We start from the raw sequence: 18,371 nt of genomic DNA, 5'->3' as shown, positions 1-18,371 counted from the left end.
TCATCCTAGCCGAACCCGCCATGTGACCCAGATCAATGGAGTGCGACCAAATGTCAGCGAATGCCCCAATGGCCGCAGCTCAGTTCCCTTTGCGGCCTTAATGGTGAGGCCGTGTTCTGTGCGCTGCGCACCTGCCATAAAAAACGACCCCGACTATTGTCGGTGGGTTCGCGACTCGTCCCACAAACGGCACGACAGGCTTGGCAAAGGGCGGAAACTTCGTGCCGATTGCCGCCTCAGCCGTCGTTCCGGTTGCAGCCGTCTTGGTGCCCTTGTTATCGCCATTGGAAGTGGGTGCGGTAGAGTTCACAAATGCAATAGGCTTGCTAGCCGCAGCGGCCTTGGCAACCTGCTTTTCCCTATTAATGTTCGACGCTGTCTCCATCGCCGTCGCCGTCCTCGTCATCGCCGTTGATCTCCCTGCGGCTACTAGTCGCACGGGGTGGGCCGGCGATCCCGACTGCGTTATTTGCTGGTGCTTCTGTAGCCCATCCTGCTGTTGCCGTCGTGCCGTCAAGTCCGCAATTGTCGGCCACATGCGCTCGCGGCGGCTGGCTGTCATTGCTCCATCCCGCGCCGAACGTCGGCTTTCAGCTGCCAGCCTGGTGACAATGGCAATCGTGGATGACTCATCCACCTCCGCTACGGCCACGGTTTGCCCATGACTTCCCAAATGCGGGACGGTCACTGACTTTGCCATGTCGGTCAAACTATGAACCAGCGACAGTCTGGACAGAAGTGCGCCGATTAGAACCAATTGCAATACCAACAGTGCTGCACCCATTCGGCGCATGAAGACACCGCCTCTGGCAACGCTAGGAGCGGGGAGCGACACCGGAGCCAATCCCCCAGATACAGTTCCTGCCATGGAGCCGTTGCTAGACGAGTTCAAACGCCGAAGGGAGAGAATGGATTGCCCTTGGCGGTTGATGCTTTGCAAGGAGTGAACTGCCGTAATACATGTCCCAGTGCTGACGGGCAATTCCGGCGTGGTTGCGAGAATGCCAAATGGTGACGCTCCGATGTTTCCAGAGAGGGCACCACGGACTACTGTTTCCTTTCCATCCTTGCCGCCACTGGAAGCTGTCGCACCCTTGGTGCGAGGACGACCGCTACGCGACGGTGATTGCGGTAATGAATACGACATAAAGACCACGCAAACGCCGAGTGCAACTACACGGTATCGCGAGTCAGACGCTGTCTGGAAGTTCAGATGGAAGGTAGCTGCTATGAAAAGAACAGTCAAACTAAAGACAAGTCCTTGACGACTGGCATAACCCTAAGCATAAAATAACTCCCTGGAAGTATTGGCCAGGAAGAAACGCTAGGGCTGACGTCTCGTTGCTGTGTAGGTTGGGCGCTGAAATGTTGTCTCTGGGAATTAGTGATAAATACTTGTTTGTATAAGTAGAAATACGATGCTGGATGAAGGTTACATATACTAATTCCTCACAGCCTCACTCTTAGAAGGCCGTGCAAAAGCTGCCGTACCTTCCAAAACCTCGCCGTACCACCATATTTTCGTGACGGAGGCAAACACACCAGACCACCAGCCAACGGTATGCCAAGCCTATGGTTACACGCGATCATTCAAGTCATCTGGTCAGGACAATCCAGGTCAATATCATGGCTTCAGGTTCAAGTCCCGCAGTTGTGGATGCGCACTTCAGTCCACGTTCCTCTCCCCCGCCGCATGCTCAAAGCAAAGCTTATGTAGTCTTTAGAAGCGCACGATCGTCACGTAGTTCATCAACATATCCAGAACCTGAAAGGGCGAATTGGAAAGTTTAAGATACTGGTATTTATATGGGCAGCGCCGCAGCATTCCCAACGAGAAATCCGACGGCAGTTCTCTGACGCGCTTCCCGAAGGCCCCAGGCTCGGTCTCCGCCCCAGCATGTACCCACCTTGCTTTCCCTAGCACAATCTTGACGTGCAACCCGCTGAAACTTGGGAAAATCACGTCACCCCAGTATTCCCTCCGACGTATTAATAGTAACGTGTGCCCATCGCTCAAGACTGTCGCAGCGCACCTCGCCCTTTTTGGCCTTCACGTCCGCCTGGATCTTCTGAATCGCCAAGTTTGTCTCGCTTTGCAAGCGCTGGAAAGTAGCCTGAGACCCGCTGGAGCCCTAGTAGGCATAAACAATACAAAATCATGGATAATTTTCCATAAGCAGATGCCGACGCTGGGCGCAGGCCCACTCGCCTCAGCAATTTTCTTCTGGTAGGCACCCTCACGCTCCGCACGATATGCAGCTATTTCTTTCTCAGCCTCCGCTTTTGCTTGGCGCAGGCGATCACCCTTGGCTGTGGTAGAGAATAGAAAAATGCGTCAAAGCCACCAATCAAGACTTAGTACCTGATGCGCACACGATAAACTGCGCACCCTTCCGAGCTTCGCCAACTATCCGCTGAGCCTCTGCCTCTGCTGCCAGGAGCCTCTGGATTCCGTCAGAACCCGCCGCGACCTGCATTATCTCTAATGCTTGATAGAAAACAAAGGACTGAAGGATAAATTACCCAAGCCGGCAACGTAAAGTTCGAGCCTAACAAGTGATGCTACTCTGTGAACTGTTCGGCAGGGAAATTCCGTTTCTCTCGACCATTTGTCGTACAGTGTTCAAGCAGGAGACAAAATCCCCTTGCCACTGCGTTCAAGACAGCTTAAAGGTAAATTGCGAATTACGCTACCCTGTCCAAGCGACTGCTTCGGCCAAGAAATTTGTTGGATGCCCTGCGACCCCGCGGTTGTCCATCGTCAGTTGTGACAAGGCGACCAAGGACTTTACCCAGATGTGCTCAATCCAACCCCACTGAGAGCTGAGAGCAATCCAACCCCACTCATAAAGCTTTAACAAGCATGGCTTTCAGCACGTGCGCAGCGTTCATCGCCTTCGCAGTGCTATCTGTCCTAGGAGGGCAAGGGATGCCCATCCGCGGTAGCCATGTTACCACGCTTACCATGCATGACGGCAGCATTGGGGAAATCGCTCGCAAAGTCAAGATGCTCTCCGACAACGGCCGCGCACAACACATAACGGAACGCGAGCTGGACTATCGGCGCACGTGCGCCGGATTGCACCAGCCGCTGGAACGCCTGCGCGTGCATGCCGTAAAGCAGCGCTTAGACCCCAAGATCCATATCCAACTGGATCGTCAATTCCTGGAGCGGGGCTCGGGCGACTGGTTCAACGTCTCCTGGTCAGGTGTTACCGACCCAAGATACGACGACTGGATCGCGCTCGTTGCACCCTCTGACGCCAACCTCTCCGAAACCGCCCCTGCCAAATGGAAGTTTGCGGCGGGGGACCCCAAACACGTTATCACTGGAAGCGGCTCTCTCAGGTTCGTTTCCAGCTTTGGAAGATCGGAATCATCGTGCTCGGCCTAACCCTCCACCCAACGGTCACTGCAACGGTCAGAATAACGGTCAAATGACAGGTTAATACGCCAATGGCCTGCTTTGCGCCACCCGCCTTCCCTCGCTTCACCTCTCAATCCTTGCGCCCCTGGCAATGGACCCGCAACGGCTTTGCGAACAATATGGCCCCACCCCACCCCACCCCACCAAGGCTGCTAAGGAAGACACGACCCCTTACAGACACCTGCCATCTCGGTACCATATTCGCGTGATACCACGATTTTTGCCGCACCGCAGACTTTCCCCGCCCCCGCTCCCCGCTCCCTTCTTCCTCCCCCTCCCCCGCGGCCTTCAGTGACGAAGCGCCTCGAGCACTGGAAAAGCCACGTCCATTTTTTCATCCTGGGCTAGCACGCGCGCGCTGCTGCGAATATGCTCATGGGTGTCCTGCCAATTCTGTGACCTCACCTGTTTCCAAGTTCCTGCAGACCTCCCCTGCAAATCGTCAGTTGGGGTCCACTTAGCCCCACAATGCTGCCCTGGCTCGTGTCGTGTTCTCTCTCGCGCGGCGGTTCCTTCCGGAGCCCTTCTTCCCCTGCGAAAAAGAAGATCCGTAACGGGTTGTGGCCCGGCCGCCCGCTCGCCCGCCCTCCAGGTTCCGGTTGATCAGCTACCGGGCGGATGTTGCATTTGCCCTCATGCGCAACGGCTTCGACACTCCCCAGGAGGTGGCCCGTAGCCAACCCATCAAGGTAAAAGGCGGAAGCTGAAGCGGGTGGCCAGCAGTTCTCGGCTTCCCCCATCATTTCAGCCACACAGCGAGTAGGGCAGCCAGCCAGCCAGGTATACAGCTAGCTGGCTAGCTGGCTACGAAGGCAGGAGAGGAGGCGAGGACCCGATGCGGACACGGGGGGGTTGACCCGGTGCGGTTTTTGCTGAGAGGAGGGGTAGCGATGTGGGAGGCAGTAGTGTTCTCGACCAGCTCTGCGGAGAGAGAGAGAGAGCGCCAGCCATGTCGCAGGTCCGTGGCTGTGCGTGCGCTGCGTCTGGTGCTCTGCAGCGCTCCCTGTCATCAAAGCCGTGCAGCTCCGCCGGCGCTGTCACCGTCAGGGTAGGCACCCTAAACCGGCGCACGTGTCCATGGCACATATGTCCCCTAGCACGATTGCGGTGTGATCTGCCCTGCTTTTACTTTACAGGCGCAGAAGCATAATACCATACCCTGGCAGGGGCGACAGCAGCAGCCGCCGTCCGATGCAGCCCTGCATCCAAGGTTACCGAGAAGTTAGCGCTCACTCAACCGCCAGCCCGGTTTCATGGCGGGGCCCCGGCATGATTGGCAGGATTGCGTGATTAGTGATACTGTATCACTGATACCACCACCTCAGCCTCTGCGATACTGCGTTCAATTTAATATAATCATCCAATTATGGTTCCTGCAGTCGTCAGCTGATCCCCGGTCTGCAAACCTGCGCACCTGCGCCCCCCTGCAGCTGTTGAACCCCAACGAACCTCTCCAGGTGCATCTGGCGCTGACCGGCAGCCCTAGGTACGGAGACGCAACCGTTCCGGCAAGAAGGAATGGTTTCTGGTTGGCCCTGGTTTTCTGGTTTCGTTGTCGGTAGTATTCCGTGCCGTTATCTCGCCGCTGCTCTCGCTGTTGCTTCTACTATTACTACTGTTTTGCTACTGTTGTTGTTCTCGCGATTGTGCTGTTGCGATTGTGAGAGGTTGTTAGGGACTGCCTGTCCAACCGCCGGAATGCTGAAAAAGAGGCCTTCCTAAACCGACCCTTGCCTCCCGTCTGGGCCTATATGCCACCCATCCATATACCACCCATCCATATACCACCCACCCACTCCGACAGCGAGATGAGAGTGCAGTGGAACACGAGGGAGGCGGGCTCAACACCTCAAGTGCGATGGGGACCCAAATCCGTCAAGTACGACGACCGGGACGGCTTGGGCTTTGCCGGCGGCAGCGACGGGCCGGCGTACCCCTCAACGGCGGCGGCGGATACGAGCCGGTACGGCATTGAGGATTTGTGCGGCGGCGCGGCGACCTCGGTGAGCTGTGGAAACGGTGACCGCGTCTTCAGTCTTCTGGCTGCCGGCGTCGTTGATGCGCAACGCGTCTTGCGTTGTGCAAATGCGTTACGTGAGTTGCATGATGCTGGGGCCCAGCAATGTCGCTGTGCCGCGAGGCTGTGCACATGCACCTGTCACGCGACAATGCGTCGAACATGCAGGGCTGCTTGCAGGGTATGGATAGGCAGACAGGGTACGTGCCACCACCACGGAAAGCAATGGAAAGAGAATACCTCCTTTGGCCTTTTACCTGTTCCTCGTGTTCCTTGCGCCAAGCCCTACCGCACCGCGCGCGCAACGCCGCCCCACACGATATGCAATGCTGCACGGAACGTCTCCCCGTGCAGCTGCTGCTGCAGCTATTGCTGCTACTGCTACTGATGCTGCTGTTATTGCTGCTACAACTACTGCTGCTGCTGCAAGTACTGCAGTACCCCGGCAAACAGCAGCCCTTCTGTCCTCCCCATTGCGACCGTGGCAACCATATATCAGCATCACTCGGCTGTGGTTGATCTTCTCCCTTGCGACCGCCGCAGGCGGGCTGGGTGGATGCCGGTCACCACCACGTGGCGCTTCTGACCGGACTCAGACCAGCCACGCGCTACTATTACCGAGTGGGAGATCCGGTGAGTCCGTTGTTTGGCTGGTGGGTCGGTGGGTCAGTTAATACCCGCTAGCGCGCGCTCTTGCTCGGCCTCTGTCCGCAATAAACAAACATATATATGCATGTATGTATATGTACGTATATATGTATATATATACATACATATGTACAGGACGGCGACGGGGGCTGGAGTCCGGAGTTCTCGTTCCTGAGCTCCCCTGAGATCTCCCCCGATGAGACGGTTCACATACTGGCAGTGGCCGATATGGGTCAGGCGGAGGTAAGCAGGAGGGAGGGAGGCAGGAAGGGAGGGAGGGTGGGAGGCCGTGCGCGCATGGGGGCGGCGCGCGTCTGACGTTGTGTGCACACGATGGGAAGAAGCGTTCAGGATAGTCGTCCTGCGTGGCAGCACAACCAACAATAGAAAGGAAGGATTTCTTTAATGTTATCTGCCCCGTTACTTAGGGAGCCGCCAGCCAGCCAGCTCACCGCCTTGGCGGTGCGGTTTGCCGCCCAGAGGTTGAGATATTATACGAGGAAAGACCTAAATCCTGATATCTCTGCCCCCGGGGAACCCGTAGCCTCACCCGCTTACCTCTGTCCTCCGCTTTTGGAATGAGCTCTTGGACCTAGAGTTAAGCCCCGCTCACTTGGAGCGGTGTCGCCCGCCTGTATCTTCTCTAGAGGAACAAGGCCACTCAGGGGTTCGTTCACTCAGCAGCTTGGCTGGCTTACTCAGAGATTTGTTTGTTCTCTCAAACGGTAGTCCCCGCTGGTCCACGTGATCAGGTAGATGGTTCTCTGGAGGGCAGCGAGATGATACCGTCGCTGAACACCACGCGGCGCATGATTGAGGAGGCAGCGGCCTCTCCCTACTCATTGCTGTTGCATATCGGCGATATCTCCTACGCCAGGTGCGCGTTTTTGGAGGGAGAAAGGGAAGGGGGGGATATGAGGGAGGGAGGGAGGGTGGAAAACGCAACCAGTAGGCGCGGACTGGACAAAGGCCGAACGTTGGGAAGGCAACGGTGGTAGTCATGCTTTTGGCTGCTGCTGTTGCTGCCGCTGCTATTGCGGTAGCGGCCTGTGTTTCGCGGTGTCCTGTGTTGCTGCAGCAGTTTTGGAACGGAATGGGACGCCATGGGTACACATACACACACATGTACACGCATACAAACTCTGGTTGTCACAGAACCTAGTTACTCCTCGAGTGGTTCCAGCATCTTTGCCGAGTTGGCGACGTAGTGCACATGCAGTAGTACAACACTGCAATAGCCCAAGCTTCAACCCGGCACGGCACTCGTTCTACCACTTGTGACTGTGGGGTGCAGGGGCTACAGCACCCAGTGGGACAATTTCATGCATCAGATCGAGCCACTTGCTGCTCGGATGCCGTACATGGTGGCACCTGGCAACCACGAGCGCGACTGGCCTGGCTCGGGCGACTTTTTCGGGGTGGAGGACAGCGGCGGGGAGTGTGGTGTGGCGTACGAGAGACGCTTCCCCATGCCGTACCCGGGTGAGCAGCGCCATGAATGGTGTCATCGCGACAACAACAACAACAACACTCCCCAACTTCTTAAACCTCAAGTGTCTGGGGGCACTGGCGTGTATGTGCCCACAACGGGGCACGGTGCTGAGAGGACTGATTTTACAGCAGAGGGAATGCAACAAAGCGAAGGGGCAGGGGCAGGGCCGAGTGCGGGCACACCACGACGAAGCGATTCAACAAGGCCTACAGACTAACCGCTATCGCTTCAGGACAGTACCCCTAGTACGTAGCTCTACGCAGAACCCGCATCAACATCCACACCACCATGCCGTACAGACTCCTCTCCAAATTCACGGGAAGCCTTAGCTTTCTAACTCTCCGCCAGAAAAATACCAGTTATGTAAGAAAGCGCGTATGCTGTTGAATTTGACCTCGTCGATTGGCGAAGCAAACAGCTCCAATGGGCGAACTTGTAGGGACAAGGATTAGGGGACAAGGGCATAAACCAAGTTAACGTCTAGCGGGATTGTTAACAAGGTTCTAGCGCGGCTGTTCCATTGCCCCTATAGATGCTGACGCAGCTTGTTTCACAGCTGATATCCACTACCACTGCCATGCCATTTACACAGATCCGTTCATGGCGATCCCAACAAATACCTACTCCACATACACAGCATTGGCGTATCGACGCCTTTGTGTGCAGATGCTGATGACGTGATAGTCAACTAATTTCAGCCTTGATAACCAGGCCAAAGTGAACGTTGATGCCTGGGGCCTAGTTCTGGGAATGTCACAAACTAGAAGTTTGAGGAAGGCGTCCCAAGAACGTTAGACCCGAGTAGTTTACGTCATGCAATGCCATTGTCTGCATCTCACTGGTATATGAACCTTGTACGCCACGTTTTCCATACTCCCTTTTTCCCGCACAACCGCAGGTAAAGACAAGCAATGGTATGCCTTCGCGTACGGGCCAATATTTTTCATCCTCTACAGCACCGAGCATCCTGTCGGCCCAGGCTCTGAGCAGTACGAGTTCATCGTACAGGTGCATGGGGCTTAAGGAACGTGCGCACCCTCGAGCACATGTGTCCCCTACATGTTGACCAGGTTCTCTGAGAGTCGACTTAGCCAAAGCAAGCAGGCACACGTCTGTTGCAGTGCCGGACAGCGAAGAAGCGAGGCCGATCTGCCTGCCTGCTGCCTGCTGTAGGAGACCTGGCATGGGTCAGTTCGCCCTTGCTGTATAAGACCTTGCCGAAGGGTGTAATCCGCCGGTCCTTGCTGTTCTTCCGGTTACAGGCCCTGCGTGGCGTCGACCGACGGCGAACTCCCTGGCTGGTGGTGGCGGGCCACCGCCCAATCTACGTGGCCTCCACCAACGCCAACTGGCCGGATGGCGACCAGCCGGTGTCCGAGCTCCTGCGAGATGCCCTGGAGGACCTCTTCCTGGAGCATGCGGTGAGCATGGGTGGCGGTGGTTCGATTGTGCCAGTTGTGTGGCCGCTGGTTGCATAAGTTCGCACAGTTGCTGATGGCGTGCCACACCCGTGCTGTGGGTGTGTCATCGAGCAGCACCCGGTGCCCACGCTTGGATGTGGGCGCGTCTGGGTCCACTGCTGCCGCTTGCTGCCTTTGCCGCTCGATCTGCTCTCGCGCCCGCCTGAGGCGCTGCTGTGCGGCGAGCTGTTTTGGTGCCTGTTCGACGTTCGAGTCGTTGCCTTTTGCGTGTTTGGCTATGTGAGGACCGGTCACACATTCTGCTATGCCGCGTTGACTTACGGGCTTGACCTTCTTACGGCCCCTCATATCTATCCTATGATTGAAAATACTAAGTTCTGCACACTACAGAGCAATCTGGCAGCAATGGACGTTTTTGGCTGGAGGAATGAAAATGTACAGGTCGGCCTCAATTTATTCCTTTTTTCCAAAGGCCAAAATGCCTGTTTATTCCTTTTAATATATTACTTTAAAAAAGGCTGGGTGTTTAAACTCCCTAAGCGTGCCTTTTATCCAGCCTTTCATCCACAGGGAAATACTTTTAACTTGCAGGGCCATGTTGCTGGGCTGCTATCATTGCAGGTGGACATGACGCTACAGGGGCACCACCACAGCTACCAGCGTACCTGCCCCCTGTATCGCGGTGTCTGCCAGCCGAGTAACGACGATGGCACGGCAGCGGCACCCGTGCATGTCGTATTGGGTCATGCTGGCGCCGGCCTCAGCCTGAACATTGTCGACCCGCTACCCGCCTGGTTGGAGGTGCGTATGGCGGCAGGGTACAAGGGCTAGGTGCCTTAATGGTGCCTTAATGCGAACCAGCGGAGACTGTTGGGCATTGAAGGGCCCTGTGGTTGGGCACCGTTACCCTTCGGCACCTTGGTCCGTGCTATGGCATGTTGGGTCCTTACAGCGTTTCACAGCTCTCTGCCCACAAGAGTTTTGCCTCTGATCCCAGGCCTATGGCTGCCTGAAGTGTTTTGCTGCAGCTGCATTTGAAAAGGCAGCATCCCTGATCCCCGTGGCCCCTGCTCCTGCAGAACTTGGGGCTTTGGTGGGGCTACGTGCGGATGAAGGTCAGCCGGTCACAGCTGCTTGTTGAGGTGGTCGGGGATGACGACGGGCACTTTATGGACAGCTTTGAGCTGCGCAAACCGGCAAACTGGGGAAAGAAGTACATGGAAGTACACACGCGGAGTCTTTGAGCAGTCTTGCTCTGTTGGGTGTGGTTGTGCAAGATAACTGAGGGTTGATTGGAAGTGTGCAGCAAGCGACGTTGTTTCTTCTTTTTCGTTGCCCCGCGTAAGATCAGGCACACGGGGACATGTTGGACTGATTTATTAGATTAGGGAGTGTTAATAGATTTACTAGAGCTACGTAGCTTTCTCTCTTGTATTCCTGTGTCGTGAACCATTTGTGAACGCTAGCAAACCAGCAGCTCGAGCATAAATGTTTGTCTATACAGCACATGAGTAATACTGTCGTCGAAAAGTATGTATGTAAATTACTCAAGTATTTACATTATCCGTTTTACAGATGGTTCGAGGCACGCGTCCCTGGCTATCATGCTTGCCAGCATTGGATGGCAAGAAACGGCAAGATGTGCTTGCCATGTTCCGATGGCAGGAGATAGACGAAGTATGTACAGAACGCGCACAGTCTCATCCAAAATACTTATCTGCCTACCACTTCCACATGCACTGAACATGCAGTCATATGACGGGACTGTCAGGACTACGAATAACACTCAGGAACCACTATACATGCGCCGCACTGCTGTCATGCAGCGGCCTGTACACAGTAGGCACAAAAAAAACGTACACTGTCCTAGCTTGCTCGATGGCAAGACCCCTGGCAACATCCCCAATTCATAGCGAGGTGAGATCAACGCCCATGCTCCGATGCTCAGAAGAGAGACGTCTTCTTCATAATCCTGCGCATAGGCAAAGGACCAGGAAACCACATGAGCCCGTATAGGAAACCCAACTTGTGTCGCACCATAGCAACGTCTCAATCGGTGATGACTCACCTGATGAACTCGTCCTCGTTAATCTCACCATCGCCGTCGCGATCCGCCTCGTCAATCATTTCTTGAAGCTCCTCGTCTACGACAATCAGATACAAAGACGTTTAAGCGGTTGTCTGTAATCACAGCGGCCTTTTGGAAAAGCGGCCTTCTATTCCCCCCAACCCACTGTGAATAGACCGCTGAATGCCAGGTCTTACCCGTGAGGTTCTCACCGAGCTCCTTAGCCACGCGGCGAAGGTCCTGAATCGATATTAAACCAGTTCTCATACCGACACATTGGTGCAGCCATGCAGGGCATCCCTAGGATCTACCAACCTTCAAGGTGATGGTCCCGGACCCATCATCGTCAAAGAGGCGGAACGCCTTAAGAATCTCTTCGCGCGAGTCACGTTCGCCCATCTTGGCGGTCATCTGCGACCAGAGATCGTGTACTAAGCATCAGGGGAAGTGCCGCAGAAGAGTCGATGCAGTTTTTCCTACTGAAGTTGGACCCAAGACAAGATACTGGGCAATACTCATGCTGCCGCAAACTCACCATCTGCAAGAACCTGCGAGGACACGAGGGAAAGGGGCGCAAATTAACACCATGCATCTGCAGCTTCTGCCGAAACGCAGGTCGAGGGCGCAGCGGCGAAAACCCTGTCCGAGGCGTGACTTACTCCTCAAAATCAATAGTTCCTGAGCCATCCTTGTCGATGTCAGAAATCATCTTCTTTATCTGGGGCATGCAAAGTTGGAGCCAGACGTTAGAGCGGATGTGCGCAGTGCCGATTGGTCTATTACGCATGGTCAACAACGAACGACTGTCCACAAAAAGCCTCTTGTTCGCACCTCCTCTTTCTTTGGCTCGAAGCCCAAAGCACGCATGGCAACTTTAAGCTCCTGCACACCATAGAAAAGCCGTCCATGGGGAAAGTCAGCTTCAGCCCTTCTGTGCAACCTCTATAGTAAAATACATAAAATTCACGCCATCTCAGGCATCATGGCAATTCTCTGTGCGTTAGTTGTGAAATGGCTACGCTGGTGCAAAAGTCGTCGACTTTGAAGTTTAACAAGCGCCAGCGCCAAGAAGTCTCACCTTTGCGTCGATGGTGCCGCTTCCATCCGTATCAAAACTGTCAAACACAGACAAGCAGAGTGATGTGTCAAGGCCCAAACACCATCTCGAGTTCCGGGGCGCGCTTCTCCGAACCGCATTGCCTGCCAAGGGCAAGTGTGCCCCCTGAGAACCTACAGGTCAAAGGCCTCCCGGATCTCCTGCTTCTGCTCCTCCGTAAGCCCTGCCCCTCGCCCCTTCTTCTGGTCCCGACGGGCCGACACGACGGTCTTGGCCTTGTAGCTCATGGTGGGAGCCTTAGTCCTTATCACGGAGCTTTCCTGAAAGTATTTAAACTAGGTCACTGAGCAACTCTATCAATTATATAATACTTCTACTCTCTTAAACAAATTGTGCGAAAGCACATTTTGAACTCGATTATGAGTGCCGTACTTTTTCGTTCAAACATGCAAGTCCGTGATCGTGTCGCATGACATATCAGGTTAACCTTTAGAGCTCCGCCATCTACGGACCAAGTCCGGCATCTTTCTCAGTCCAGGTCGGGTGGTGTCGCAATACCAACGCGGGCCTCGTTCGGCCTTAATCCTGTAATTTGTAGCGCTGTTTTGCGTTCAGTATTGCAAGGTGATTCGCGCGGGTGCATGGGGCACACATTTTACTAAGGCAATGCCATCCATGTCGACGGTAACGGGGAGGGGCAACGGCCCGTGCGGAGCTTCCATAATGCGGCAAGACACCTGACATCAGCTCGCTCTGGCCGCGTACTTCCCTTTATCGGCTGCAGGTTGCAATGGTTCCGGTCCTGGCACATGCACGGCAGCCCATGTTTGCCCTGTCCGATGCCAAGGCGATCGACACGTCTGCCTCCCGCATACTATCAGCCTCGCAACGTCGCAGGGTGGCCTTCGCGACTCGGGCATCCGCGGCTCTGGTCAGTACATAGGCCTCCGCCACCTTGGTAAATGGCATTACAGGTTGTATGGCGTGGCGCGCCTATGCCATCGTCGTTTCAGCCTTCCCCCATGGCCCTCCGTCAGGTTATGGGACCATGTGATCACGCCGAGGCGGCGCGCACAGGTGGCCGTTTGGCTGGCCACTGCACGGCCCACCTCTCACGCAAGAGGTACATGGATGCCAGCCCACGCGGCATGCATGCACCGCTCGATTGTGAACTTTGTATGGGTATTTGGCAGCCTTGCGTCGAGGCCGATTGAGATGCCAGCTTTAACAGGTCATCCGACCCATAGAAGAGCTGGCAGGCTTAATACCCCAATATCACATCATAAATGTTGTAACACATGTCCGTTCATGTATCAAGCCCGCGAGCTGCGATGTGGGCCAGCTGGCGTATTACGCTTCCCAACTGTGATGTGGGTCGGTAGATGTGGGTCACGTCTGCCGCCCATAACAACAGATCTACATCACAGCAGGAAGGCTCGACACGGAAACCAACAAAGATTACAGCTCCATGTGCATACACATTGTTCGGATTGTGTTCAGGACGTCATGCATGGCCCGAGGCTGGTCAGGACTCGTGCCCTTGTATGCCTAAACACATTGTAACGTTTGCTTGTATGAAACGATTAAGTCAAATTGCATCGCCCCTACAGCACACACGTAGAAGCGTGCGATTGCTCAACTTACCAGTAACCTATCTTTGTTCCTTTGTTCTCTCCTGTCCTTCATGCGCCAGGGGAAACATCCTGAGCTTCGGCGGCCCGCGCGACCGCCCAGCATCTGCGGGCTATCGAGCTTCCGCGTCGGTGTGCCTACACGCTCTTCCCCCCACATTCTCCGCCTCGGACCCTGCGGCACTTGCAAGGGCCCCGCTCCTTATCAGCGGCATCATTTCGTACCCTGACCTAGCGGCGGGAATTGACTTGGAGGCCCTACCGCTGTGGGCGTCCTTCCTGTGGCTAATTGCTGCCAACGTAGCAGGCCTGGCGCTGACTATCGCCGTGCTCCGCAACCTGCAGGACTCAGGCGAGGCGCTGACGGTGGTCAAGGTACAGGTGAGAGCTGAACGAGGGGGCGAGTTGCGAGGAGAAAGTTTAATCGGATGATATAAAGATGGACGCGACATCTGATGGCGCTGTGAGACGAGTTCATAGTGCCCAAACTCACAACGCCTAAGGAATGTTCTTGGTCTGGCATCTATGTACAGGTTGCCATGCGCGAGCGCAGGCCTCAGCTGCAATCCAAGCTGCGCGAGCTCAATTCCATGATTCAGGTGCGTCTAAGGTTGACTCACGCGATCCAGGCATTAATGCTTAGGATTTCTGGACAACTCTCTACTGCTGCTCCGAAACCTGCGCACTCGCCTGCACGGCTCGCCTTTTCAGAGCTCGTATTAAGCACGGTAGAGCCGCCGCCAGCACGGTACGGACAGCTGCTTGACGCCAGGTCGACAACTCCCTATGGATTTCTTGCCTGGGACTTCGTGTTCCCAGTTTCCGCGTGCCTGGAGCCTTTACAGGAAGGCGCAACCTCCTGCGCAACCCCTGTGCTAGCGTCAATGCTGCCAGTATGCGGGGCTTTGCTGCTGCACATTGCCCCATCTGTTTGCCTTTTCACTGCTGTGGTTGCGTCTGCTGGTGCTGTTTCTGAATGACACCAAATTGTATCATCTCCTGTCCATGCCAGGTCGGTCAGCAGGGCGCCTGGCTCATCCTAGAGGAAGCCATCCTGCAGCTGATAGAGCACCAGGTATGGATACCTCGTATGGATACCGTTGAAATACGCGTGACCGTTGAGATACTCGTAAGAATTTCGTCGAGGGCGATTGTCGTGCAAGGTTCGCTGGACCTCGGCCCACATCTGCCTACACGTCACTGGGATCATGGCGACGCGCATACGCGTAAGATCTACACTGTCGCTCATTGCGGCTCTTCGTGCACGTACAGGGCACCATCGCCTACGCATCCGTCGCACAGGAGCAGCTGTCCAGCAAGAAGCGCGCGTACACGGTCTTTGGCGAGTTAGCCGAGGCGGAGGCGGCTAAAGCCAATCGAGAGGAGGTGCGGAGGCTTGCATGGGGCCCGACGCCACACCAATATGGGCAAAGTCAACATGCAGTTTGCAGACCAGCTAAGGGGTGGTGCATGTATGGTAGTTAAAGATTCAGTTGATTGTTTGGCGTATTTGGCCCGGGCTTCCTCGCTATCTTGTCTATTCCTTGTAACCCAGTCGGTGTTGACGTCTGGCCACGTGGCCTAAAACGTGTAGTGAGTCCTGGTCCAGTTGTTAATTCTTGAGCTGCAACACTAAAGGAGCCTTGGGCTCTTTGCTCATCTCTCATGCTAAGTACTTGCGATTGTCCTAGCATCTAGCAGTCTTAGGACCGAATTTTGTCTTAACCTGTTTCGAAGTAAAACCATCGGCACGAGGCGGCTTTGCGAAACCGTCCTATGGGCGTTGTATGGAAGGCCACGGAATGGCACGTCGGGGTTCGTCCTGACCCAAATCGAGAGTCAGCTGTATGTTTCGCTTGGATGGACCATGCATGCGCTGTTTCCATCACCACCAGGCTGTTGTGCGCCATATGGGTGATACATCTGACGAGGATGACACGTCGAGTGCAGCGGCAGGCGGTGGCATCTTCGGCGGCCTAATGGGGGGCTTGGGACTGAACCGAGGCAAGCCAGCCAAAGAGCTAACCGTAATCACGCTTCTGCTAGGTGAGTCACCAACCTCGAATTGTTACCGTTGGTAGACGCCTATACAGCTATCATGGCTTTAGGCCACACTCTTGCCTTGCGGCGCCCCCGTTAATCCCGCTTAGCTTAGATTTTCCACGATGGGGCTAATACGGGAAATGGACCTTTGTTCTTAATCATCCCCAAAGTCTTTGCTGCAAAACACATGTGACATCCGTGTCTTTTGCACGATAGTAACCTCCGTGCTGCTGGGAACCGAGTTGCAATCTTACCGCATCTTTTCCCTCCCCGCCTTTACAGCCGCTCGCGGCAAGCTCGACATCCCAACGCAGGTAAATATTGGAAGTATGGAGACACGGCCGAGGGCGATCCCTGTCCTTGCTTGGTTAGCGTTGTTGGATCTCTTGCCTCCTGGCCCACTGTTCCTTGGTATTCCTCCGGAGCTCGTCAAAGTCCCCGACGTATCTGTTTAGCGCTAACTCAGCTGCTCGCACGCAGGTGACCGACTGGCCCAGCCTCCGACACACGCTACAGCAGGTGACCGGCCTTAGCAGCGATCGCGTCATGGCCGTGGAGCTCTTGTGGACCCCGCGCAACGAATCTGACTACCTAACCAAGGACCAGCTTGAGAGGGATTACCCGGACCTCGCGCCCTTTGGCAGCAAGAACTTGGAGGCCAGCCATCCGTGACATCCGCGAGCGTGCGGCATTACACCCAAGAGCAGCTTTAGATAAGGAAAGCATGTGCACTCCAGGAATTCCCAATTTATTGATTTTTGTGGTCGGTTCCAGAGCATCAGAACAGCTGGTCATGGTCATGCACAATTGCAACAGAATGCGGAGGCTCCTGATGGTGATAAGGAGTCCTTCAACCCTAGTGATTGCGAACTGCGGGACTCTGGTACACTCCGTGCAAGGAAGCCTACAAACAGCAAACAAGGGGGCCTGCCAATAACTAGCAAATATGTGGGGTACAGAGTCGGGTCTGGCTTCGGTGAGTCCGCTCCCTGACGGGAAGCTCGGCGCCACGCAGTTGCCTTCTGTCTCGTACTCGCAAATCATACGCAAGGAGAGGGATTTTCGACGGCCAGCGTACGACTGGATTGCAGATGATGTGGCATGTGTGCTTTCATGGTTAATGCATGCGGTATGTATGGAAGTGTTGGGATCCATTCTGTTTTGGGCCCCCATCCTCCGGCGTGATGTGGCGGCATACGCCTAATTCCGCCGTGCATGGCTCCTATCTGTTATGCTTTGACTGCTGTGCAGGTTTTTGGTTCCGTCTATAGTTGTAATTTGTGCAATTTGTGGACTTATGAAGTACCTTGTGTTGGGTTAGTCCAGTTTTCCGTTGGGTTGGTCACCTAAGAATGTGTTGTCCTAGCTGATCTACCAATTGAAGTCGCCTGCCATTTAGTTATTTAAATGTCTGCCGAGCACGTTGCTCTTGGCGTGGTCGCCGCCAGCGGTGTAAATCTTATTATGGAAGACGTGTTTGAAAGGTTGGCTGACGGAAAGGTGAGGAAATTTGCGAGTAATCCTTGTAGTAATTGAGAGCTGAGCAGCCTGCGGTTGCATCCTTGGGTGCCCAACGAGAGGCGTTGATTGAAGAGCAATAAAGCAAATGCCGTAAAGAATTCTCAGCCTTGGAAGCGGCTAAGTCTGGCGAACGTGCCGTATCCGTGGAAATCCACGTTTTCCATACTGAGAAGCGGAACAGATTCGCTCGCTCGCGCGTTCACTTCATGGTTCTGGAGTCGCACTCTGCGAAGGAAGGTCTGTAATGAGCCGGTTTACAAACAGTTTGGCCAGCTCCTTGTAGCCAAGATGACAAGAGTCTGCCATGAGTCTAGTGGTAGGCAAGGGTAGGATTTTGTAAGTGTAGAGCACGATCACTCTGGAACAAACAAAAGCAGCGGGATTAGTCGCGAGGGACGATTTACAACGACGGGCCGGAACGGGCCTTCCTGGGAGGCAGGGGCATATCGCAACTCGACACGTGAGAGGTGTGGCTGAAACCCTGGAGCCGTTTAGGCATGTCGATAGCGAGTTTGGGTTTCGTTCCGTTAGCAGGGGCTTGAACATGCAGAATGCGCAGGGCGTCTTGTACACCAAGCATCGCACGTCACGAAGGCGGGCAAGTTGAGGTTGATGGACAGGGTGGGCGCTCCTAACGGACAAGCGTTTTGGTGATTGGAGATGGTATTAGCTTAGGCGGCAATAAGCACCCAGCAATAGAGAGTTACACGCCATATGCAACATTATGGAAGCATTTGTGACGTTCAAGGGATATTGCTCTCAAGGCCTGTTGGGGCTTGTATGGCCAGGTTCGTGGGGTAGGGACATCAGATACACGCCCCCAGTCGCATCCCTGGTGATGTAACGCTTGTACCTGTGGGTCTGCAGCAGCATAAATCGCCCAGGTATGGAGTAGCCAGAATGCAGGGCATGTTGCGCACCGTTGGCCGTTGGGGGCGTCATCCGAAAGCGGCCAGAAGTACCTGCATGCACGCGGGCGTGCACGAGCAGCTGTGCGAACGCCGTTCGCACATTACGACAGAAACTCCTAGGGTCAGGGATTTCTC

At 54.9% G+C, this 18,371-nt stretch overlaps 4 protein-coding genes across 4 annotated transcripts in view; 2 read left to right on the top strand and 2 right to left on the bottom strand.

Moving 5' to 3' along the window:
- VOLCADRAFT_121088 (uncharacterized protein) overlaps positions 1-2,546 on the bottom strand; it is a gene marked incomplete at its 3' end in the record, with an annotated part of 5,954 nt that extends 3,408 nt beyond the window's left edge. The window contains exons 1-4 of the mRNA XM_002952599.1: positions 2,390-2,546; positions 2,189-2,310; positions 2,034-2,132; positions 132-1,201 (exon numbers count right to left, since the gene is read on the bottom strand). Coding sequence (XP_002952645.1) covers positions 132-1,201; positions 2,034-2,132; positions 2,189-2,310; positions 2,390-2,477 — 1,379 coding nt within the window. The 5' untranslated portion in view covers positions 2,478-2,546. The remainder of the gene's footprint in view (positions 1-131; positions 1,202-2,033; positions 2,133-2,188; positions 2,311-2,389) is intronic.
- A 317-nt stretch (positions 2,547-2,863) lies between these two features.
- VOLCADRAFT_105635 (uncharacterized protein) lies at positions 2,864-10,558 on the top strand (the record flags this gene model as incomplete). Its single annotated transcript, XM_002952677.1, has 13 exons — positions 2,864-3,348; positions 4,020-4,116; positions 4,425-4,475; positions 4,858-4,913; positions 5,232-5,430; positions 5,988-6,077; positions 6,228-6,335; positions 6,845-6,969; positions 7,387-7,574; positions 8,483-8,592; positions 8,847-9,005; positions 9,627-9,806; positions 10,085-10,558. 13 exons carry the CDS (start codon positions 2,864-2,866, stop codon positions 10,247-10,249), a joined length of 2,013 nt encoding a protein of 670 aa, XP_002952723.1. The 3' UTR covers positions 10,250-10,558.
- Positions 10,545-12,505, bottom strand: centrin. The gene is made up of 9 exons (XM_002952598.1): positions 12,308-12,505; positions 12,152-12,188; positions 11,905-11,955; positions 11,733-11,791; positions 11,609-11,621; positions 11,389-11,484; positions 11,271-11,313; positions 11,074-11,149; positions 10,545-10,977 (listed from the first exon to the last, which is right to left on the bottom strand). Exons 1-9 carry the CDS (start codon positions 12,415-12,417, stop codon positions 10,950-10,952), a joined length of 513 nt encoding a protein of 170 aa, XP_002952644.1. The 5' UTR covers positions 12,418-12,505; the 3' UTR covers positions 10,545-10,949.
- A 409-nt stretch (positions 12,506-12,914) lies between these two features.
- Positions 12,915-16,476, top strand: VOLCADRAFT_105633 (uncharacterized protein; the record flags this gene model as incomplete). The annotated part of the gene is made up of 9 exons (XM_002952676.1): positions 12,915-13,061; positions 13,168-13,253; positions 13,824-14,142; positions 14,295-14,360; positions 14,774-14,836; positions 15,034-15,147; positions 15,657-15,807; positions 16,087-16,118; positions 16,285-16,476. The coding sequence occupies exons 1-9, from the start codon at positions 12,921-12,923 to the stop codon at positions 16,474-16,476; spliced, it is 1,164 nt and encodes a 387-aa protein (XP_002952722.1). The 5' UTR covers positions 12,915-12,920.
- Between the last annotated feature and the right edge of the window lie 1,895 nt (positions 16,477-18,371).

This window comes from Volvox carteri (assembly GCF_000143455.1).
Source record: "Volvox carteri f. nagariensis unplaced genomic scaffold VOLCAscaffold_31, whole genome shotgun sequence".
NCBI lineage: Eukaryota > Viridiplantae > Chlorophyta > Chlorophyceae > Chlamydomonadales > Volvocaceae > Volvox > Volvox carteri.
This window is presented reverse-complemented; position numbering and strand designations above follow the sequence as displayed.

Excerpts from the sequence above, each read along its gene's own strand:
- centrin (XM_002952598.1), bottom strand. The coding sequence starts at position 12,417 with ATGAGCTACAAGGCCAAGACCGTCGTGTCGGCCCGTCGGGACCAGAAG. Across the intron at positions 11,956-12,151 it reads GCGGCACCATCGACGCAAAG|GAGCTTAAAGTTGCCATGCG; the intron begins GTGAGACTTCTT and ends TATGGTGTGCAG. Across the intron at positions 11,314-11,388 it reads CCGGGACCATCACCTTGAAG|GACCTTCGCCGCGTGGCTAA; the intron begins GTTGGTAGATCC and ends ATATCGATTCAG.